This window comes from Gobius niger (assembly GCF_951799975.1).
Source record: "Gobius niger genome assembly, chromosome: 5".
NCBI classification, from domain to species: Eukaryota; Metazoa; Chordata; class Actinopteri; order Gobiiformes; family Gobiidae; genus Gobius; species Gobius niger.
The window spans coordinates 6,901,414-6,926,613 of record NC_136856.1 but is presented as its reverse complement, the minus strand read 5'-3'; the positions used below and the strand labels follow the sequence as shown (position 1 = coordinate 6,926,613).

Below are 25,200 nucleotides of genomic sequence, written 5' to 3'. Positions count from 1 at the left end.
ACTGGAGAATAGTTTAGTGTAAACACAATAATCCACATAGAGCTGACTTTATTACAGACTGCGCTCTCTAAACCAGAGCCTGAGCTGGATTTAACCAGAGCTTAATGTTGTTAGCGCTGCAGCGTCTGCAGTGTTTACAACATACAGGCTAATGTTGCTAACTCGCGGCTAGCAGTTTTGGCCATTCTGACTCCGTTTTATGCCCAGGGGTTTATTCATCTGAAAAACTAACCCAGCGACTAAAAAGTCCTCAGAAAATCCAAAATGAAAGACATTCAGCATGTTTATATTGAGCGAAAATGAGCTGCAGCAGAACAATGAAAACGCTGTAGCTACTCGCTAAGTTACTACAAACACACGAGAAAATCTACAGGAGCTGAAGTAAAGACGAAAAGAGACCATTTAAGTCACATCTCAATACTATTGTTAAATAAAAACACATAAATGAATAAAGCACAGGCATTGAGGAGCTTTAGGACATGGGCTTTTCTGTCTATGATGGACAGAGACATAAAAATAAAAAACTATATTGAATGAAAATAAAATAAATAAATAAATGGCATCAGCACAATTCTAATATAACTGCTCTTAAATGTGTCGCCAACTTTACTTAAGGAAATTAGTAAATTTACTAATTACAAACTCGTATCGGTATTCGGTATCGGCGAGTACTTAAAGTGCAACTAAACGGGCGTGGCAGAGCCTTTCCCCACCCACAAACACAAGTCAAAAAGTGCTGATAAAGGGGTGGTCTCGGAGGCTTTGGGGGAGACGAGGGGGGTGAGTGTGTAGGCGGGGTCTGCTCTGTTGACAGTCTCAGACCAAGCCCCTCGATCTGACAGGACTGACAGACTGCTGTTACCGGTGTCACGACTGTGCGCAAGGTTGATTTTTTTGTAGGAGAGTTGGTACATTCTCATGACTTGTGATTGCTTGATGTAGTTCTAGTGATGCGCGGGTCAGGGTTTTTTTCAACCCGCGGGTCCCGCATTTGGAGCAGGTTCTAACCAGACCCGGCCCGCCCCGCAACGTTGTTCTATTTTTACAACCCGCCCCGCCCCGCACCCGCAACCATTAAATATTACGCGTTACAAATATGATCCGTATGAACAGCACCGGCGCGTCATCGCGCGCGCTCTCTCTCTCTCTCCCTCTGAAGAGCGCTGGGCAAGAGGGAGAGAGGAAGAGCAGAGGTAGGCCTAACGCGAAGTCACACACAGTCGCACAAACGGTGGAAAATAGGATTTATGAGCTCCACAAAAGCGTTCTCTGGATCACAAGCTGCAAAACGCTGCTTGTTTTATGAAAATCCGACGTATATTTACGCCAAAAACCTGCTGTAAAGACGACGGTGGAACCAGCAACCCGCGCATCACTAGTAGCAACTAATCTACGAAAAAAAAAAAAAAAAGATCTACTCGCTCGCTGTCAGTGACTGCGAACAGAGAGAGGGCATCGCACAGTAGCTTTTCTAAGGGATTTATTCCTCTACACCACCTCAGCCCAAGTGTGAGCATCGCAGGGGCGCCATCTACTGGTTTGACTGCGCGACGCGTGTCCTGGTTGCTGCGTGACGGAGGCGGCGGCGTATGTGGGCGGGGCCACAGAGGCATAGAGGCAGAACTGATGACGTTTTGTGGACGCCGTGGACACACTCTCCTCCAACCACAAAATATCAAATGTAGTTGCTGCGTGAAACCAGTAGGGGGCGCGAACCATGCGGTTTTAGACACAAAAGTGAGATTTTGAACAAGTTTGCACCAAATGTCAACATATTGACTGGGACATGAAGCAACTTTATTCAACAACCATTTAGACCGTTTATCAGCAAAAAAAAGTGGATTTGGTGTTTAGTTACTCTTTAAATCAAAGTACTCGTATCGGTTTTAGAAAAAGCGGTATCGGTGCATCCCTAAAAAGCAATCTATTGAGAGTTTTGTGTCACCTCAAAAGGAATTGTTGTAACCCCTTTACAAAAGAAGCATGTGTTGCATTTTTAACTATGATTCCAGTGACAATCGCAGTCATTTTGCACTCAAAGTTTCTCAGGAAGGCGGCAGATTGAAAAGGATTTGAGGATTTCAGTTGTAAAATTTGAAACATTATACGTCAATGAAACAAGAAAACACAAACAGGATATAACATTATGGCACAATTAAATCCTCTAAAGTTGATTATTTCCAAACGGAACGAGCAAAACAAGAAGACATTAGCCTTTTCCATTGCATTATCGCAGCCGTCTCATGTTTCAAACTACAAACCAGTGCCCGTGCTGCTCTTTCCCATTCATGAGGCCCATGTGTGTTGGAGGGGACGGTGCTTCCGGCGCCGGGACCCTGTGCTTGCCAACACTCCTAATGGGTTTTCAGTCCATATCTCCCCTCTTATTGGATCACACGTACAGAGAATTAGATCAGCGTTGTGGATGCTGCTTCACAGGACGGAGCTGCGGTGCTGGTGTGGCCTGACCTTGAGAAAGACCCGGTCGTTGCACCGTGATGGGAGCAGTGGTGGGACCTGATTGGTCGGCACAGCGGTCCGGCCGCAGCTGATTGGTGGAGAGCAGGCGTCTGTACAGTCCTGCCTCCGGCCCCGCTCTTGCTTGTCGTACGTTGTCAGTGGTAGAAAAGGCTTGGATCAGCAAGACTCCTCATAATGGACTGTTACAATGCAGCTGGACATTGTGAAAAGGTTAAGAAAATGTTAAGTTGGTGATTTTTATCTGAAATTATATAGTGAGATGTGGAGTTGGAGATAGGTGACTGCGTACTCCATAAATACAACTTCTTTCTCTGTGTGTAGTTTTAGTAAAATAGTGATATTTAAAGGAACAGGCCACCGTTTTTACATACTGAGATATGTTCTTACCTTAGCTTTGACGAGTTCTTTAGGACCTGTCTGATCTTCCCCCGTGCCTTCAGTCACGTAAACACAGCGCAGACGGCGTTAGCATTTAGCCTCTCCCTCTCTCCTCTATAGCTCCAAAACAGGTCAAGATAGAAACTACCAAGCTCTTCCACGTTTCCCCTATTTAAATATGGTTACGTGAAGTGTTACACTACAAAGTATAACTACACAAAATTAAACAATGTGGATTTTCTAAGCGGATAAAAGGGGGAACTATATTGTAAGGCGTAATAATACCAGGAGTAATTTGGCATCCGCACAGTAAAGTGAAGATTACTGCGCGGATTTCGAACTACTCCTGGTATATCCCAGTGTGTAAAAACGGTGGCCTATTCCTTTAATATAGGAGGTGCAGTTACACATATGACCTGAGGTGGCAGTAGTGAGTATAAAATGGCTAACTTGCATGTAGCCCGTTTAATGAACATGAGTCTCATGCATGTAAACAAGCCACACCGGATTGTAGCCTTGGGCGAATTTCCATCCGTCGTCCCCCATGTGCACTCTCAAACACAATCACCCTGGCCTATTGTACGTGTTTTTAGTGGTCGGGGAAACCAGAGTACTCAGAGGAAACCTACGCCGACATGGGGAGAACATGCAAACTCCACACAGAAAGGCCCCGTCCAGTCCAGGACCTTAGCTGTGAAACACGAGCGCTAACCACTGTACTACCGTGCCGACTGTTTCACATCTTGTTTTTGTCATTATTTAGATGTTTTTTTCAAGCTTTTTAGATTCGGGTAAAGTCGAATTGGAGAAAATGTGCTCGGTTCAGGTGGGGTTTGTTTTAGTCTGTGAATCTCAGTGATTTAGCGATACATCGTGGCTTCTCGTGATATGGATATTGCATCAACTAACATTGCAATAATAACAACTTGGCAATATATTCTGCAGCCCTGTAGGTCATTTACATATTTCCAGAAAAAAAATCCATGATGATGTCATTTTGTGCACAGTGGCCTTACTAATGCATAAAGATGTGCGGGAGTATTTAAAGAAAAGCCTGAAAAAGCTTCTATAGGTGTTGGACTTTATTATGGAAACATTGCAAGCTGGTGCGTTTGCAGGTGCAGACTTGTCAGGGCGGGTTCTGCTGAATGTGAAGTGTCTGGTGCAGGCTGCTGCTGCTGTTTCTGCAAATGCTTTTTATAGATATATAAATAAAAAAAGGAAACACACTATTTCAGATCTAAACGTGGCTTGTAGAAAGAGCTGGTGAAAGAGACAGAGTGTGTTTGGATCAGTGGATTTAAACTGATTATAAAGAAATAAAGCCTCTACATTACAATGGAGCCTAGTAACTTCTTCAACAAGTACAGCTCTACTTCTTCTGCTACTACCACCACTACCTCCATTAGGGCTGGGCACCGTTAAATGATACCAGTCTGGTATCGGAAAAGAAAGGGTCAGGTACTAATGGTATTGAAAAAATGAAAGTATGGAAAGCCGGTACCAAAAAGAAATATAAAATCTTTGTATTCAAGTTTTGATCCTGTTGGTCATCAAAATATAAACGCAAGAAAGAAGTGAAACACAAGTGGGGGAAAAAAATGGGGAGATAAAAATGGGAAAATTTGGGCCAAAATTTGGGAGGGAAATGGGGGTGGATTAACCTCTTGACTCTCACTAGAATGGATCCCATTTTCTCCAGTTTGGCTTTACCCTAATCAAAAACATTCTTGGGGAAAAAGAACCAAAACAGCCACAAAAAATGAGAAGAAAACAAGGATGTAAACGCAACAAAAATGTGACAAAAATTCAACAAAAAAGTGACAAAAATTCAACAAAAATTCAACAAAAATTCAACAAAAATGTGGAAAAAATTCAACAAAAATGTGACAAAAACTCAACAAAAAAGTGACAAAAATTAAACAAAAATGTGACGAAAATGGAAAAAAAAGAAAGAAAAAAAAAACATACAAAAGGTGACACAACACAGCAACAACGTGAGGAAAAAGATCAGTTTTGTGGGTCTTAGCTTTCAAATGAGGTGTTACACAGGCCTATATAATAATTATTTTGTATGTTTGTTTTAACGTGCGAAAAAATGTAGAACTTTGGGGAAAATTGTGGGGGAAAAATAAATAAATTGGGGAAAAACTGGGTGAAATTTGGGCCAAAAATGGGGGGAAAGATTGGAAAAACACTGGGGAAATGGGGGGAATTTGGGGTTAATGTAGGGAAAATAATGTGGAGAAAAAAATTGAAAATTTTGGGGGGAAATGAAAAAATTGTTTAAAGGAATAGGCCACCGTTTTTATATACTGAGATATGCTCTTACCTCACTTTAGCCAAGTTAATATATCCCCGTCTGGTCTTTGTCCGTGCGCTCTGCCAGGCAAACGGAGCACATACGCAGCCTCTCCCACATGTCATATAGCTCCAAAAAAGCTCACGATAGAAGCTACCAAGCTCTTCCACGTGTTCCCTATTTAAATAAAGTTACGTGAAGTGTTTTCATGCGAAGTATATTTACACAGAAATGTAGCATGTCGATTTTATAAGCAAATAAAAAGGGGGACTATATTGTGAGGCGTAATGATACGAGGAGTAAAACGTCTGCGCAGTAACTCCTAAAGACTTCCCCCGCTCACTTCCGTCAATAACCTTTAGGAGTTACTGCGCGGACGTTTTACTCCTCGTATCATTACGCCTCACAATATAGTCCCCCTTTTTATTTGCTTATAAAATCGACATGCTACATTTCTGTGTAAATATACTTCGCATGAAAACACTTCACGTAACTTTATTTAAATAGGGAACACGTGGAAGAGCTTGGTAGCTTCTATCGTGAGCTTTTTTGGAGCTATGTGACATGTGGGAGAGGCTGCGTATGTGCTCCGTTTGCGTGACAGAGCGCACGGACAAAGACCAGACGGGGATATATTAACTTGGCTAAAGTGAGGTAAGAGCATATCTCAGTATGTAAAAACGGTGGCCTATTCCTTTAAGAATGGGAGGGATAAAATAAGAAAAAGTATTTTTTTCTGCCCTTATACTTGAAGGAAATGTTTTAGTTGTTTCACCTCAAATAAATGATTAAAATGCAAAAGAAAAGGAATAAATGAACATTATTAATCTGTTTTCCGGTTCTATATGACAAATATTTTCGCATAGGTGTCGTCGTATCCTTCAAGTATCTGTATCGAAAACCAAGTATTGTTAAAGTATCGGTGTAGAAAAAGAAATGTATGGTACCCAGCCCTAGTACTAATACTCTGCCCATAGATCCTTTATTATAAATATGTTTTGTTTTGGACACATCCATGTAATTCCCATGTTCTGTCCATGAAGGAGAATCAGCCGCGTGTCAGATGTTTCCCCCCCCGGGCCGGAGGAGAGTCTCGCTCAGACTGATCAGCCACTTAGTAACAGTTTTCATAATCATCCTGTAGGTCAAGTCTTTGTTTCTGTCGTCTCTCCTCACTTCTTCGTGCGACTCATCTCTCAATCTGTCCTGAAGTCATTTCCTGCGATCCGGTCCTGTCCAACAGAGGCAGCATGCTCTCCCCGTGCCCGCCTGGCTTCACTCCGGCTTCCCCCCCCATCAACCCAAATCATGCCCAATATGTTAATCCTCCAGCAGAGCAGCTCTGACCATTATCGTGGCTTGACATCTGGAAATGGATCACTGCTCTGCGGCCGCCCCAGTGGTGGATCGTCAACCCAACATTTCACTTGTATAATGACACACAAAAAAGGCACCTTACCACCATTAAGTATGGAGTGACAGAATAATGCATGAAACTGCACTTTGGGCATTTGAAGGAGCGTTATATAAGGCTGAATACATTATCATTAACATAAAACACTATGATGTGCATATTTAGCAAATTTGTCATATTAACTAAGGATTAGGAGGAAAGTGATTGCACTATAAGACACTGCCGGGCCGTGTTAGCGTTGCTTTCTTCATTCATTCCCTGGGTTAAGTGGTTAGCAATCCGGTGGTTAGCATTCATTGTATCACTGTCCCATCCATCCATCCATCCGTCCATCCATCCATCCTCTTCCGCTTTATCCGGAAGAAAATAAGGAAATGTTTAACTAAAACTTTAGAGTTTTTATACCTTTTGTATAAATTGCATTTTTTGGTTTCGAAAAAAAAATGTCGGTCTCAGTCAGATGAAGACTTTAGGGATGTTGCGATATATTGTGGCTTCTCGCGATACTGATATTGCATCACCTGATATCGCGATATATTTGCGATATATTGCGCAGCCCTACTTTCCCATCATCAATGTAAGATCTTGGTGAAAGATTAATGCAACAAAGCTAAAGGCAGAGCCGTGGGAAGATATTTTAGTTAGGGGGCGCTGAGGGACAAAATGTACCCCCAAAATCCTTTTTCTGTGCATAAATCCTATTTATTAACCTCTTAACTCCCGCCTGAACCGAGAGCATTTTCTCCAGTTCAGCTTTACCCAAATCCTGTAGGCCAGTGTAACGCCTCATTTGAAAGACCTACAAAACTAAATTGATCTTTCCCCTCACATCAGATTTTTTTTCATCACTTTTTTTGTTGGGCAGTCGTCTCATTTTTGTCAAATTTTCGTGACTTTGTTGTCACTTTTTCGTCAAATTATTCGCATTTTCTTGTCAAATTCTTATCACTTTTTCGTCCATTTTTTCAAAATTTTTCGTCAAATTTTTCTCGTTTTTTTGTCACATTTTTGTCATTTTTTGTCATTTTTTTGTCATTTTTTTGTCACATCTTTGTCATTTTTTGTCACATTTTTGTCATTTTTTTGTCACATTTTTGTCATTTTTTGTCACATTTTTGTCATTTTTTTGTCATTTTTTTCCACATTTTTTGTCATTTTTTCCCCCAATTTTTTGTCATTTTTTTGTCACATTTTTGTCATTTTTTCGTCCATTTTTTATCAAATTTTTGTCATTTTTTGTCACATTTTTGCCATTTTTTTCTCACTTTTTTCACATTTTCATCTTTGTTTTCGTCTCAGTTTTGTTGTTATTTTCACACCTTTTTTCCAGAAGCTTTTGGACTGGGGCAAAGCTGGAGAAAATGTGCTCGGTTCAGGTGCGAGTTAAGGGGTTAATATTGCCTGCAGTTCACAAACTATCCACCAGGGGGTGCTGCAGCGCCCTCAGCACCCTGGGTTCCCACGGCCTCGGCTAAAGGTCCGAGTCCAATGAAATATTCGAGTGTGAGACCTTTGTTTTGTGGCGACTTATTATCTTATTTTATATTTCTGATCTGCTCTCATCCACCCTTACTCCTTCTCAAATTGTATCACTCTATATCACAGAATTTGCTGATTTTGTCCAGAGCAACAGTATCGCAGGATCTTGTTAAGGCCGGTTTAAACGTCCAGTGTAAGGGCACATTCTGTAACCTCCTGTATCCGTCCCGCTGCAGATTTATGCCCCCGTCCCGAGCAAACTGACCAACCACTAAATGTGATTGGATCCAGGGTGAGAGAAAAGGGTTGTGTGTGCGTCTTCTCCGCTGCCTCATGTGTGCAGCAGTAAACTACACTCGCTCTCGGACATTTTTATTCTGTAAAAGTTGCTCACGGGGTAAAAGCGTTGGAGATACTCGCTCCTTACAGTAAAGCTGTTCATTTCTAGACATTTATAGTCAATCCGGCACTTCTACAGTCTTTGTGAAAGTGTTCAATCCAGACAAAGATGAATCTTCTCCGGGGTATTTTGAGTCTAAATGTCAGTCGTGTGTGGTTCCCTCTTTCCCTCTCCACTTCACATGCGCTACATTGTTATTAGATTATCGCTCTCATGATTTCTGCTTTGTCTGCGGCGAAAATAATCCGAAACAAAGCTCCGAACGAGAGGAGCGGCCGGGGCTGCTGGTATCGCTGAAAAAATCACTTTGTCATGTGGAAGGAGAGGGAGACGTGCTGCTTTCAGAGGCAAATGTTTGCCGCGGCCTTTATTGCTTTGTTTGTTTTATATGTGGAGCTCAAGTGTACGTCCTGTTTAAAGTTGCGGAGCTGTTATAGGTGAGAAATGAAGAAACGTGGGTATAGTAGCACTTTACTTTACAGCGCAGTAATGGTATGGAGGATGGAAACAGGGAGGTGCGTAAAAGTGTAGTAACATGGTCGTTTCTGTTATGGAAACATGAGGGACATTTACGAAGCATTTGCTCATGTGCAAAACCAGGAGCACTTATGTGGATCAGCAGCAGAGTCATTCGTGCATTTTTTGCTCATGCAGCATTCTCTCATTTACATGCCGGATTTGGGGAAACCTTAAAGGAACAGGCCACCGTTTTTACATACTGAGATACAGTGGGGGGAAAAAGTATTTGGCCAAAATCCAATAGAATGTCTATGTGAAACTGACCAAATACTTTTTTTCCCCACTGTATGTTCTTACCTTAGCTTTGACGAGTTCTTTAGGACCTGTCTGATCTTCCCCCTTGCCTTCAGTCACGTAAACACAGCGCAGACGGCGTTAGCATTTAGCCTCTCCCTCTCTCCACTATAGCTCCAAAACAGGTCAAGATAGAAGCTACCAAGCTCTTCCACGTTTTCCCTATTTAAATATGGTTACGTGAAGTGTTACACTACAAAGTATAATTACACACAATTAAACAATGTGGATTTTCTAAGCGGATAAAAGGGGGGACTATACAATATAGTTCCCCCTTTTATCCGAAACACAAGTTGAAAAAGAAAAAAAAAAATTGGGGAAAAAACAAGTGGAAAAGTTGGTGAAAATTTGGGGGGAAAAAATAAATATTGGGTGAAAAATGTGGTAAAAAACAGGTAAAACATTTTAGAAAAAATGTAGAAAAAATTGGAACAAGTGAAGAAATTGGGTAATTTTTTTTTGGGGGGGATGAAAAATTTTGGAACAAACTTGGAAAATTTGAGGCAAAAATTTGGGAAACAATTGGTTAAAAATGTGGGGAAAGATTAAAAAAAAATGTGGAAAGTGTTTTTTCTGCTCTTGTGTTTTTTCTGCTCTTTCTGCTCTTAAAGTTTCAAACAAAAAAATCAAATGTAGAAGAAATTAAATGGAAGGAAAAGAAATGAATTAACATGATTACTCTGTTTTATTGTTACTGTATAAAACAAATATTTCAGTATAGCTGCCAATCGAAGTATCGTTGAGGTATCGGTATCAAAAGAAATGTAGAGGGACCCGGCCCTAGTCTCAAGTTTAACGGCAATATGATTAAAACCCTGACCAGTGTAACGGAAACATCACGTTTTCTTGGCAACAATGTGAAAACAGTGCAGCAAAATGAGTGATTAGTAAGATATTCTTCGAATCACTGTGCTGTAAAAGTGTGACCCAGTGGGGGGGAAAAAACAACAACGTTTTATTAATGTGCATTTGACCTTATAGTGACCCAGCGGCTGTGTGAGTGGTCAGCATGGTGCATTTATTTTCCATCACAGTGGCCTCTGTGACGCTCCGGGATCAATTGTTTTCACTGCTGATGAACTCTCTCACCAACCCTGGAGCGTCAGAGAGGCCGCCCTGATTTAAAGCAAACCACACGTACAGCCAATCGGGTCAAGCGTCCATATGCAGAAATATCAAGGCTTATTATTCGGCTCTTCACAACGTAAGTAGAAGCTCCGTTGATTTGAATGGGATTTCCCAACGTTCTACCGGTCATTATTTTCTGATAAAGGATCTGAAAAAAATAATGACCGCTGCCAATGGCAACGGAGTTGGTGCTTTCATATCACTCCGCGCGTACGTAGTAGCGACACTATCTGTCCCGTCACTGAGAGAGAAGTCGGGGAATCGCTCGTGAAGTTAGCGTGAGTCTGACTTTCAACTTACCCAGAAATTCACCACCATTCCTCCAACTGCACCTTCAGCTAAGTAGCTAGGCTAGCTGCTAGCCTTGCTGCTTCTAGCCTAGCCAAACGTTGCCGAGCAACGCGCAAACTTTTGGGAACTATTTGTCGCGGAAGTCATTAAATAAACCTTTCAACCTTCATAAAAGTGTACGAAGTTTATGTTGTGTGTGTTCAGTTGGCAAATGGCCGTATAATAAGCGGATAATGTAGAGAACGCCGGTCATTATCGGGAAAATAAGAACCTTCAGGGCGAAACAAGCCCTGTCGGTGCTTATTTTACCGATAATGACCGGCGTTCATACATTATCCCTTACTTATGGCTGAAAAAGTTCCATAATGCACCTTTAATAATTACAGACCGTTGGCAAGGGTGGACGTCAGGGCAGTGTTGACAAAAATGAATACTTCTTGATAACGATGGCAAACATCAGTGGTTCTCAATCGGTGGGTCGGGACCCAAAAATGGGTCGCGGAACCCGATTCAGTGGGTCCCGGCCTTTCCCAGGAAACATTTCTTTCAATCTATTGAAAAACTACAGACACATTATGAGTCTGTTAGAATCAAGGTTATCATGATTTCAGCGTTTTGGGCTTTTTAAATGCTTAAAGAGATTAGATGCAAGTTGGTCATTTTTATACTCACTACTGCCACCTCAGGTCATATGCGTAACTGCAGTCTCTATATTGAAGCAGCACTAAGTAACTCTTGCCCCTAGAGGCCATAAACACAACTGCAGGTGCCGTAGCAAGTCTTGGAGAGTAAATACTACGCTGACTGAAAAGGCGAAGGGACAGATTGTATAATTGGATGCACAGTAGTGCATCCAATTATACAATGGAAATAATTTTTTCACTCAAACTTGGCTGTAAATACTGTTTAAAGTGACGCTAGCCCGGAGTTAGCTTTGCCCGTTAGCCTGTTAGCTTCTTCCTCGTGATTCCTTTAGTGTGTATTGGTGACTCCGGTCCGGTGGCAGTCAAGTTGCAAACATGGTTTTCTGGCCAGAGACACCAGGGGGAGATGAAAGACCCTCCAATCATCCCATAAACGCTTGTATTACCCCCACAGGGACTGCGAAAAGGATTTATTAAAGGGACACCGCGTAACATTTATATACTGTATATATATACTGTTATATATACTGACTATACTGTTGCCATCAGTAAAAAACATGCTCCTATTGACCAGCTCGAGACATTACTGCCGTGGGGAATCAAAGAATGGATTTGGTTGAGGACCTAACCTATTTAAATCTCAAATTCTGCTGACTTTAGTCACTTCTCCAAGTTGACGAGCTGGAGACGCACCCACTCCCAGTAAAGTTACAGTCATGTCTTAGGAGAGGTGAGACGCTCACAGCAAAAGCACATGTTTATTTCTGCATTCATGAGGTATTTTTCAACGTTGAAAAGATCTATCGTAAAATAAATGCTTGTATTTCTATTTTATTTATTGGGTAAAAAACTACGTGGTGTGGCTTTAAGGTAAACACGTTACTTAGTACAGCTAGACCAGAATCCACACGTATTTGAGTGACAGTGCAGGATTTTAGAGGCAGTTGTGGTGAATATGTCTGGGCTCATTCTACACATTAGGACATGGAGCATGTAGGGGGAGGAAAATAATTAGTTTTAGCCTTTTTAAATTCTGTATAGTCCCTTTAATGAACAATATTCTGTTAGGACAACACAGTATTTTACATTAGGCATAAGAAATTAAATTCTGTTTGGAGTCGTGGCTTGCCATTCTGTGGTGATGGTGGGTCCCGACACCAAAGCAGTCGAGAATCACTGTTTAGATTACTTTGTGGTTCAAAAGGATTATCTTGAATAAACTATGAAATGCATGGGGGGGGGGGAAAACACTTAAAAGGGGGTATTTTGCAAAATTGACTTTTTCAAGCTTTACATCATGTTATTGTGTCACTCCCTCATTAAAAACATGCCTGAAGTGTTGCCTTGGCACATTCACATATTTGTGAGTAATCTGTAAAAACTCTGATGGCGGCCATTTTAGGGATAGGTTTGCCTGAGTCCTCCTAGGAACGCCCCCACCTCCTGGAGACGCCTCCGAGCTTTCGTCACCAGCCGAGTAACCAACCACTGCTCCTCAGCAGAACCCCCTCCCCACTGATGCCACAGACAGCGTGTGGAGGGGGCGTGTCGGAAAGGCTCAGAGGTTCTTAAAGAGACAGAGGCCTATTTCAAGACATTCACTACAGCCATTTTGAGAGAGACATTGTATACAAGGCAGTTATTCTAATTTACTGCATTTACAGACCAACAGAAGGTCATCATTGTAGTGTGATATAGACTGGAGCTATGTGACTGAAAAAAGCATAATTCCCCCTCTTTAATACCTAAGTTTTTACGAGATGCTCGATATTGTAAATTTGTAAATCTTCTAAACAACAATTTCGATATTATCTTAGAGACAATATATTGCCGACCTTTAGTGTTGTGTACAGTTAATTTTGCTTTATTTTCTCATTTTGCTTTATTGTGCCTTAAAATGTGTCTCAATGCTAGAAGTGTCTGAATCCTTTTCTTGTGAATCAGCAGAGTGATGCTGGTGATGCTTTGTATAACGATTGTTGTGCTTTGTTTTGTTTTCCTTATGGTGCATTTTAGTTTATTTCAAAGAACCTAAAGGGCCGTATGAACATGCCGGGCACTTAGACAGTCGCCGGTCCTTTTGAGGTATCGTATAAATGGTAAAACGTGCAGCGCCGTGGTAGATACTCTTATAATTACACCTTACTTTCCCCCCTCCCGTTCCTGCGCCACATTGTTATTCTCAGACCGGCTCTTTCATCTGTCAGTCGTCTCTGTGGAAGTTTAGCTGCTGTTTAAACTGAATGAGGAAACGTCTTGGCTCTGTTACCTGGATCAGCCTGATGTGTTCGGGCTAAAAACGCTCACTTCTTTTATCAGTCCGACCTGTGATCAAAGCCGCCTCGATCCCGCCGCAAAACCCCGACATGAACAACGTGTTTATGACAAGAGACAAAAATCCACCGATTTATTCACAACATCCTCGCTACATACGGCCGGAACGAGCGTGTTCGCTTACAGGAGGCCAGGCTCAAGATGTAAACCGCAGCAAATGCCAGAATCCGCTTGTTTTTGGCGTTGGAGTCAAATGTCTTTTATTGCCTAATCTCAAGCTATCCGAACGCAGGGTTAAAACGCAGTTCATTTCAGAGTATTGTGTAAGATTTTGTGTAAGTTGTCGTCAGTCAGGAAGTTGACATTTAGAGCTTGTCTTTTAAATGCACACATTCAAAAACTTTAAAGGAAAAATCGATTTAGACATTTACTACGACAGGCCTTAACCCCTGAACTCCCACCGGAACCGAGCACATTTTCTCCCGTTTGGCTTTACCCCAGTCCAAAAGCTTCTGGAAAAAAGCTGTGAAAATAGTGACAGAAGTGAGACGAAAACAATGATGGAAATGTGACAAAAAAGTGACGGAAAATTGATGAATAAGTGGCAAAATGTCACAAGAAATTGACAAGAAATTGACGAACAAATGACAAAAATGTGACAAAAAAATGTGACAAAAAATGTGACAAAAATGTGATAAAAATTGGATGAAAAATGACAAAAATGTGACAAAAAAAATGACAAAATGTGACAAAAAATGACAAAAATGTGACAAAAAAATGACAAAAAATGTAAAAAAAAAAATGACAAAAATTTGATAAAAATTTGATGAAAAAATGACCAAAATGTGACAAAAAATGACCAAAATGTGACAAAAAAAATGACACAAAAAAATTGCTAAAAAGTTACAAAAATGAGTTGAATACCCAACAAAAAAATTATGGAAAAAAAATCTGATGACGTGAGGAAAAAGATCTTATCTGTTTAGGCGGGAGTTAAGAGGTTAATGAGAGATGGTGACTTGTGAACACAACCAGTGCCGGATTTAAGTAAAATGGGCCCCTGGGCTAAAGTTTTTTCAGGGCCTCCTATAATCAATCAATATTTATTTATATAGCGCCTTAACAGCACCTGTACATGTACTGTATGTCTGTCTGTCAGATTTCTCTCTCTCTACAATGAAAAGATAAATGAATAAAAAACTGACAAATTTATGGAAAGAAACAGTTAGATATAATGACCCCAATTTGAGCTCCAAGGCCCTCGCGGAAGAAACTTTGCTACTTCCAGACTAGTGGCGGGACACATTTAAAAGAGGGTCTGGAGGTCCTCCCACAGAGATCTTTTTTATTTTGGATTTTGGTGGATTTTCATGCATTTTAACAGACCAATAGGTACATATTTTTTCCAAGTGTGAACTCAATGAAAATGGCTCAGACCTTGTTTAGAACTGGTTTAGACCTGGTGTAGTCCTGGTTTAGACCTGGTTTAGTCCTGGTTTAGTCCTGGCTTAGTCCTGGTTAAGACCTGGTTTATACACCGGTAAAAAAAATCATCTGATAAATGTGAGGGAGTCTGCAAAGAGGGAGGGAACTAGTTTGCAGCCCACTCAGAGCATACATTTTTCTCCTTATGCCCATGGGCCCTTCAACCTGCTGGGCCCCTGGGTTTAGCCCCTGTGAGCCCGTTCATAAATCCAGCCTTGTGGACAACCGTGGAACAAACATTTCAGTAGTTGAACAACTTTTCTTCATCATTATACACATAAAATGGTTGTAACCTGGATTTAACAGGGTTCAGCAACACTATTTACCCAATGAATAACTTCAGCTGACCTGAATGACCAGGTTATTCCATCCATCCATTTTCTTCCGCTTGTCCATCCCATGGTTCTAACCGGGCCTGTTTGTCTCTCAGTGGGGATGAAGGCCCTGCTCCTTCTTGCACTGAGGGTGTCTCAGTCTGCCATTGAAAGAGCTGCTCAGCTCCTCTACGGTCCCGTACAGTGGGTGGGAGGTGTTGTCCATGATGGAGGTGAGCTTGGCTAACACCCTCCTGTCCCTCACCTCCTCCACAGAGTCCAGGGGGCAGCCCAGGACGGAGCTGGCCCTCCTGACCAGCTTGTTCAGTCTGTTCTTGTCCCGCTCTGTGCTGCTCTGTGCGGCCCGGGGCCCAGTGGAGAGCAGAGGCCACCACAAGTCATCCAAGGTCCAGTTTTTTTATTTTTGGTAAAAATCTGGAGCGGTGTCTTGTTTCATTCCTGCATATTTAGTCTGTCTCCCTCACCCAAAGCATCAGCCCACACTCTGGAGGAATCCATGAAGTTCCTCCCTTGACCCCTTCACCAAACCTTCTCTAATTCTGTAAGTCCAGCATTGCTAATAAACTGCCCTCTGCTGGCGCGGTGTATAACTACATTTATAGCATCTTAACTACTGGAGGTTATTTCAATACAGATGCATTTTTTTTAAGTTGTATTACCAATATATTAAGTGATCGGTGCAAGCACATTTTTGGAGATTTGTTTTGAGACAATGTCTGATTGCGCGATCCGTTTTAACAAAGATTTCATACACGTCTTGCCTCTTTGAAAGCCAGACTATATCTGCACGCTCTGTTCTTTGCCATACAGATATCGCAATGGTCCTATTGAATCAACAGTAAATTTGACTTACTGCTAAGCTCGCCTCACAGCGCCCTGCTCTCCCTCTCCTCCTCGCTCTCCTGTACGTGGCTCGTGTGATGTGACTGTAAATCATCTCCAAACCAGATTTACCGGCGCAGAATCTGAAAACAGTTCTATTTTTAGTCCAGGGGTTGGTTCTTGGAGGCTTTTCAGACGAACAGACAGGCAGGTGAGTGAAGGAGGGAGTAAAAATATCAAATGTGACCCAACGGTGACTTCCCCGCTGGGACGGAGGGGAGTGCGCCAGTGTCTAAACAAGGAGTATTTCTGTGTGAGAACGATGTGCTGCAAATGGGGAGTGGCATCATGCGCCTCAGACGTCGTCACAGAGGATTTGGTAGAATTAGGTTGTATAGTAGTAGTAGCAGTATTTAGTAGTATATTTATTGAAAGAGTGGATTTCAGTTGATCATAATATGACCTTTTAGTGTGTTATACCAAGACATTTGTAACGACTTACTGATTTTTTTTTCTACTATACTTAAACAGGTCGAAATATTGGATTTCTCAGAATCATCTTGGGGCCAGAGGTTCTAAACTGGAGGGCCAGATTTGGCTCCCTGGCCTGATTTTGCCCGACGTCACGCTGGCAGAGAATGGTCTTCAATAATATCGCTTGTTGCCTGAATGTACAGGCTTGTGTTATTGTGTGACCTATGAAATAATGTCGTTCCTTCATCAGAAACAGAGAGAGTTGTGTTTTGAGCAATGGGAGAGGAAGGCGGTCTCTTTGGTCCTCATAGCGCAGGGGTGTCCAAACGTTTTTCATGGGGGGCCACATATTGGAGCGTACACGGGGTAAAGGGCCATGGGTCGGTGGTTAGTTCTGCAAAACCTTCGAGTAGCAGAGGTTTAAATTGTTCCTCATGCCTTTATTTATGCTTAAAACCTTAATGCCAGCTCTGTCTCACAATAATGCTAGTTGTTTGGTTAGAATTGCGTAGAATTATTACATTAATTATTATTATTATTATTATTAATTATTATTATTTTTATATATTAAATAAAAAGGACCATCTCTGATTATGTGAACCAATTCAGCAAGCAGCCTGAGGGCCACCAAAAATTGGTCTGAGGGCCGCACTTTGGACACCCCTGTCATAGCGGGAGCTGTCATTGCTGCAATACCACCCCCTGGTGGCCAGGGGCGGCTCCAAAAGTAACTTTTTTAAACTAATTCCAATGGAGACTTTACACCTCCCACGCAGCTTAACAGCATGGCTCCAAAGATTTTTTTCTCCCTGAAAATGACTGTGACCCATCCTTCACGTTTGAGTCATCTCTACCACTCGCCGCAACTATTTGAAGTACTGTTATTACTACACCCAGTTCATGCTTCTCTCATGAATTGCTGTCTGCACTTACCTCCACCCAGGCTCCTGATCTATACAGCTCAAAACTTCCTTTGCAGAGCAGCAAGAGCCAAAAACATCCACCGAACAAAACCACACACTGGACATTACATCTAGGGAGCCAGAGAGGCATCTGTTTGTTTTGATGGAATGAGGCGACGAGCATAGAGTACGTCATGCAGGAGATCTGGAATAGATAAGCCGTTTTAGACCAATATTTCATTTTTTAACTAATAAAATGCAATACAGTGAACAAGATGTGTTTGAAATGATTTCCAAATACCAGTAAAAGCATAATGCCCCTCCGCAAATGTTTGCCTCCTTACTTGAGGCATGAGCTGCAATCTGTGTTATCAGAAAGCTGACATTATCTCGCTTCCCCAAACCTCCGCTGGTTGTTTGCGCGTGAAGCTCCGTGCGCATCTGTGCGGAGCGTGTTGTGTTGAGATTGGACAGAGCTGAACTGAACATGAAATATTCAGATGCATGTGTATAATTTACAGCAGTGACAATACAGACTCCGCACTGCTTTAGATCCACATCCATGTAGTTCATGCCTCTGTGTGCTGTAGTAGTGGAAGTATAGGATTGTGTAGTAGTAGCAGGATGAATGTGAATTTGAAAACTAGATCTCAGACTTGTCAGACGTGGCCAGTTCATCCACAGTGTTGTTGCACTTTTTCATTAGGTTGAAATAGTTTGAAACTTGTTGGACTGTGTTACTATTTTGAGAAACTTGTTTATATTGTCATCATAGAGTGAAAACAAATGTGCATTAAAGTAAACCGTTTTCCTGAATGAGACTTTTGTGTTCACATTAAAGGGATATTTCAGGATTTTTGACATGGGGCCTCATTTCCTAGTTATCCAGAGGGTTGCTGGTACCTGGAGGTATTTTTTTGGTAATTCATGCAGTTCTTATGTTTGGAGAGTTTCGTGGCGCTAGACTAGTGCAAGGCTAGTGCATTTCTATGGTATCAGCTAGCCTGCATTAAAAACAGTGTGACCCGCTCCACAGAGCACCTGAGGCAAATCACTTATAACACCAGACTAACCATATAAATGTCTGTGTCCATAGAATCATTCTAACCATTTTGCATTTAAAGGAATAGGCCACCGTTTTTACATACTGAGATATGTTCTTACCTTAGCTTTGACGAGTTCTTTAGGACCTGTCTGATCTTCCCCCGTGCCTTCAGTCACGTAAACACAGCGCAGACAGCGTTAGCATTTAGCCTCTCCCTCTCTCCTCTATAGCTCCAAAACAGGTCAAGATAGAAGCTACCAAGCTCTTCCACGTTTTCCCTATTTAAATATGGTTACGTGAAGTGTTCCACTACAAAGTATAATTACACAAAATTAAACAATGTGGATTTTCTAAGCGGATAAAAGGGGGGACTATATTGTAAGGCGTAATAACACCAGGAGTAATTTGGCATCCGCACAGTAAAGTGAAGATTACTGCGCGGATTTCGAACTACTCCTGGTATTATTACGCCTTACAATATAGTTCCCCCTTTTATCCGCTTAGAAAATCCACATTGTTTAATTTTGTGTAATTACACATTAACACTTAAATAGGGAAAACGTGGCAGAGCTTGGTAGCTTCTATCTTCACCTGTTTTGGAGCTATAGAAGAGGAGAGGCTAAATGCTAACGCTGTGTTTACGTGACTGAAGGCACGGGCGAAGACCAGACAGGTACAAATGAACTCGTCTAAGCTCAGGTAAAAACACATCTCAGTATGTAAAAATATTGGCCTATTCCTTTTAACAGCAATACACTTTCACAAGTCGAGTCTAAAAAAAAAGAGGACATTTATGAATTACAAAAATGATCCTTGTCACTGGCTCCATGATCTCTCTCTACAAGATCAAAAATTTCCTCAAAAACAAAATAATTTTACCTCTATATAATATTATAGGCCTTTAGAATGCCGGGATATCACCTGCAATGCACCTTTTATTCTATTTATAAGTGGTAGTGGATATTAGACAGTCTGGCTTTATAGGGAGGGGTAAACATCTGTGTGTGAACCACAATTTGAGAAACATCAGACTAATGCATTCATTACATTTACATTAGCCCTGTTGAATATATTTGTTTTAAGGTGTTCCCATTTGAGCATCTACCATTAGCAATCTTCCTTTTATTTAAAGTTACACCGTGTGTCTTCATTGTTCGTCGTGATTACAAATGCTTCTGAATGAAATATTAATGAGCCTGACTCTCACGGTGAGTCTGACTTATGTAACCGTCGGTGAACTGGGTCACTCTCCCGGTCGGCTGTAAAGCAGTGATGGGAAATCCGACTCCAGCGCCATCTCCAGCGTTTAGCTTTCGTCAAAGATCATCGATTTTGCTTCAGGCCTCCACACCCCGCATTAACTCTGACCCGCTCGACCCTGGCCTCGCTCCTCTCGCTCACATACAGTTTGCAGGTTTGATCAGGGAGCTACACAAGGTCTGGGGGTCGATTTGAATAAGGTTTGGATCTACACTGCATTAATGTCTCTCTCTGAAGCCTTGTAAAACATACTGTTCATCACGTCGCAGAAATCATTCAAGCCGCACGTATCCTGTTACACAGTCACATGGCCCGACAAACAGCCTGAGCTCAAATAGTTTTAAAGCTTGGGACAAGACTTAATGTTTGACAAACAAATGCAAAAGTCTATCACTGCAAAAAGTATTTAACTAGATCAGTATAAACATCTCAATTTGAGCATAATAATCCAAATTTTAGTTGTTTTGACGAGTTAAGAAGTTCTTGGGCATTTGTCCTAGATTATTTCACTTGTTCTGAAATGTTTCTGACTCGTTTCGATACATTTCGTCCTTATTTCAGGTCATTTTCTTTGCCAATGGGGAAAGAAAAGTGGTCTTATCTCATTGGCAATTTTACTTTCTTATTTCAAGCGAGATTTACCCTAGAACTGGTCTGAAATGTCCTCAAACTTGGTCCGATCAGGAAAAGTGTCTAAATGAATGAAAACCGCTCAAAACAAGAAACATTTCCTCAATTCAAGTCATTTAAGCCAAAGCTTGATATTTACTTTTTGTAGTGAGTCCAAGGATTAATGAAACAAGCTGTGAGTGCACTTTGAGCAATATTTCATAATATTTAAAGGCCCTATACCTGATTTTTTTTGATTGCAAACAATGAAAGGGGAGCCAAAAAAAATAATTAATTAATTAATTAAATTAAAATGTTAGTTGTGGTCCAAACTCATTCGTAACTTTCCTAATGTATTTGAAGCATCCACATTCTTTTCAGGGACAAGTTTATGGGTAAATTTAAAAACTTGCAGGGTCACTTTTCAGGCTCACGTTCACAAAAATGCTGCAAAAACAGCCTGAAAGTTCATGAAATTGATACAAATGTTTTATAATTTGGTGCTCGCTGTTTTCCCTACAAGCATTTGAGTTTACGATACACTAAAGGAGGATCAAATCATTTTCATTCCATTTCTAGAAGTAAAATCAGGTGTAGCGCCTTTAATGACTGAAAATGTTTTGTGATGTTTATCCCAATTCTGACCATACTGTACCAATGGGCCATGAGCAACTCAGACTTTTTTTTCCTTTTCTTGATAAAATTTCCACTTCACTGGGACTGAACTTTGATCAATAGTGATAATGGTTTACACTTGGATTGTGCTTTACAAGCTTGTAATGACAAGCAAGTAAGTATTTTATTTGTCATTGTGCAACCATACAACAACATTGTGTTCAGGTATTAGTCCTGAGCCACTGCGACTGAGCCGCGCTGCCACTGTGGGTCAACCTGAGCAGCGTGTTTTTGGAGTGCTGTCTACAGTCTCCTCTGATCCTCTGAAACGGTGCCTCCTTTCAGAGCGTGGTGTCCTGCACTGGTCAGCTTCTCTACCTCCTCATTCCTCCCTCTACTACCTCCACTCCACAACATCCTCACTTCGTTTGTCCCTTTTGGTTTCATGTAGCTCCTCTTGTGACGCCTCCACCGTGCTGCAGGTGTGGGGGGCTCTTGGTGCCTCAGTGTTTCAGAAAGTGCTACAATAACAATAAACTTAACCTTTTTGATTCATTTGGAATCTACTAACTACACTGCAAAAAGTGCCCGACTAAAAACAAGGAAAAAAATCTTAAAATAAGAAATGTTGTCTTGTTTTAAGGAAAAAACTGTGCCAATGGGGTCAGCATTTTTTTCTTGCTAAGAATTCTTATTTCTAGAATATTTTTCTCATCATAAAACAAGAAAGAAACACTAAATTTAAATTTAAATAAATCGCTAGAATTAAGCAAAATGTCCTCAGAAAATGGAGTAATTTAAGGAAAACATTCTTATTTAGTGAAAAATTGTGGGTATTTTACTTAAATGTTGTTTGATTTAAGCAAAATGTTCTAAATTAAACACATTTTTGAGCAAAATGTTCTTAATAAATACTAATATTTAAGGAAAATATTGCCCTCGGCCCCGTCTCAATGATGTGAAGCCAGGCTGATGGTTAGAATCACCTATTGTACATGTTTTTAGTGGCAGACACGGGGAGAACATGCTCCACACAGAAAGGCCCCGTCCTGGTGGGAATCGAACCCAGGACCTTTGATCTGTGAAGCTGAGGCTCTAACCGCTGTGCCACCGAGCCGCCCACTTTAAAGAATGGAATGTATTATCTCTCTGTGAGAATCAGTTCTTACATTAAGAGTTGTTGATCTTAGTTTTTCTTGAAATAAGTAAAAATATTCTTTTTCTAAAACTGAAGATTCAAAAAGTTTTTCTTTCTTGTTACAAGAAAAATTAGCATGTTTTTAGCAAATTTATCTGAACAAGAAATGGCTAGATTTTATTTCCTAAAACATTTTTTTTTTCTCAAGAAAACTTTGCTCGGCAAAACATTACTTTTTAGGGAAAAAATAAGAACTTATTTCTTAAAGTAAGACATTTTTTACTTGCTTGGAATCCACTTTTTGCAGTGTACTTTTGTAACCACAGCTGCCCTGGGGTAGAATGATGGAATCAAGGCTGTGATTCTGCGCCGCCACTCACTCACTCAATGCATTCACACATGGACACAACCACAGTCTGAGATTTTGGATTCAAACGGTTAGTCTTGAGACGACCCGCTCTACCACCAGAGCCGCAGGTGTGATCTCATCAAAGCAGTGCTAGATATGTGAAGGAGTCGTAGGAACAGTTTCTTTTTGACTGGGTGCTGGTCTGTAAAAACCTGGTGGCCCATAATGCTGAGAACCTCATGTCAAATAAACTGTGTGAAAGCTGTGATTGAGACTGACCTTTGCCCTCTGCCCCGTGTTCCCGCAGCGACGCCCCCTCGGTTGCGGCCCATGCGCGGACAGTCCTTGGCGGTGGGCGAGCGGCTGTACCTGAAGTGCGAGGCGGACGGCAGCCCCAGCCCGGTCTTCAAATGGTACAAGGACGGGCACGAGCTGCAGAAGGGACGAGACCTCAAGATCAAGACCAACAACAACAAGTGAGTCCGGCGCCACTCCAGACGTGTGTGTGGCCTAAAACTAACTAAACCAAACCTTTTATTGTGCTACATACGAATAACAAACCTCCTGCAGTTTGAAATATTAATGCACGCTAACAGTGTCACCCATAAGCCCCACTGGCTTTAATTGTTCGTGTCCCAGTTCAGCCGCTCCCACAGTGACACAAAGGTCGAATCATCCTCTTGATGCTTTAAATCCATTTAGCACTTTACACACATTAGTCACGCATGAGAAACTTACATGTAACGGCGACATTGACATTTACTGCATGTACTTTGTTCACAAACAAAAGATGCAGCAGTTTCAATAGTCTTTATGATGTTTCACATGTTCTTTTGACCAAGTATTGTATCTTTAAAACCATGTTATGCTGTTTCCTCATCAAAAACCTCGTGTTCAGTAATCCTGCACATTAGAGTGGTCCACTTTGCAGGTAGTGCTTCTCATTCATTCACTTCATTTTGATCATTTCAGCACTCAATTTGGCTGCACTAAGATACATCTAATCGGAAAGCAGCTGCTGTTGTTTTTAAGCCTCATTTGACTCTTCACCTCCTGAAGCAAGTCCTCACTCAGACGTCAATCAGTCAATATTGATATATATATATATATATATATATATATATATATATATATATATATATACTGTATGTATAGCAACACAAGGTTCTGAGCAACATAGAAAGTCGTCAGTGAGAATGTGAAACATAATAGTGCCAATAGTATAACAATCATAAAACATTTATATAAATGATTTTATAATTGTTGTTGTGAAACACTTTGGTCAAATGTAATTGTTTTTAAATGTGCTTTACAAATAAACTTGAATTGAATTTATAAAAGAGGAAATGGAATTTAATTTTAAATAAATGAAACTTATTTAATACACCTTCGGGCCTAAAAAAAAAAGTAGCAACTACAAACGGTGTCAAATAGGAAAGTCTTCCTTCTACATTTAAAGATTTATTTATTTATTTTATTTATTGGTTTATTTTGTCGGGACAGTGCATGTTAATGAACATACGTGCATTACACTTAATGGTGTAAGAAACTATAAAAGCTCTCACTGCTGCAGAGCCTTACTTTAAATCTCATGCATGTAAATACACCACACCGGACTGTAGCCTGAGGCTAGTTTCCCTCCGTCGTACCCCACACGTTCTCTCAAACACATTCTCATTCACCCTGAGCTATTGTACATGTTTTTAGTGGTAGGGGAAACCGGAGTACCCGGAGGAAACCTATGCAGACACGAGGAGAACATGCAAACTCCACACAGAAAGGCCCCGTCCTGGTGGGAATCGAACCTGGACCTTCGAGCTTGGAAGCACGAGCGCTAACCGCTGTGCCACCGACAACAACAGAAGAGCCCTTATAGTTTTTATAGTTGTCCGTATAGTTTAAGTTTCTATTGTTCATTATTTAGTTTTATGTCATATGTTTATGTTGCACGATTGAACCAAAGAAAATTCCTAGTTTGTGAATCACTAACAATGGCAATAAAACCAGTGCTGATTCTGAACAAACTGAAGGAGCGTGACTGGAGAAGCCCTTCCTCCAGTGCTGCTTTTAGCAACTGCATCTTTAGATCGCAGAGTCCGAGTTGGACAGTTTGGTTGGAGTAAATCCTTGATGTTGGAGCGGGCACAGTTTTTTAAGGGTTTGTAGGTACGGACGGAGTTTGAAATTAATCCTTGTTCTAATATGTACATTATTTCAAACAGTTGAACAAGGATAATCCATTGTTTTGTTCTCCACAAGTCTGACTTCAATGATAAAGAACCTGTAATAAGTGTTTGAGCCGCCTGTCCCTGACCCACTGTGTATTTTGTTCTGTGTCTCTACAGAAAAAATTCCAAGCTGCAGATCAGCCAAGTGCGTGTGAACGACTCGGGGAACTACACCTGCATCGCAGAGAACTCCCTGGGACAAGAGAACGCCACCAGCTTCATCAGCGTGCACTTACGTGAGTCCTGAACTCTGCTTTAGAGGAACAGTGCATCACATTACGCTTGCAGCACATCTGAGTTCAGTCGAAGAATATTGACAACAAAGTAACTCTTA

General features: G+C 41.2%; 1 protein-coding gene across 2 annotated transcripts in view; it reads left to right on the top strand.

Annotated features, from left to right (window-relative positions):
- nrg2b (neuregulin 2b) overlaps positions 1-25,200 on the top strand; it is a 114,087-nt gene that overhangs the window by 36,681 nt on the left and 52,206 nt on the right. For both annotated transcript variants that reach the window (XM_079556209.1, XM_079556208.1), the window contains exons 2-3: positions 22,946-23,114; positions 24,984-25,102. In XM_079556209.1, the coding sequence (XP_079412335.1) occupies positions 22,946-23,114; positions 24,984-25,102 (288 nt within the window). The remainder of the gene's footprint in view (positions 1-22,945; positions 23,115-24,983; positions 25,103-25,200) is intronic.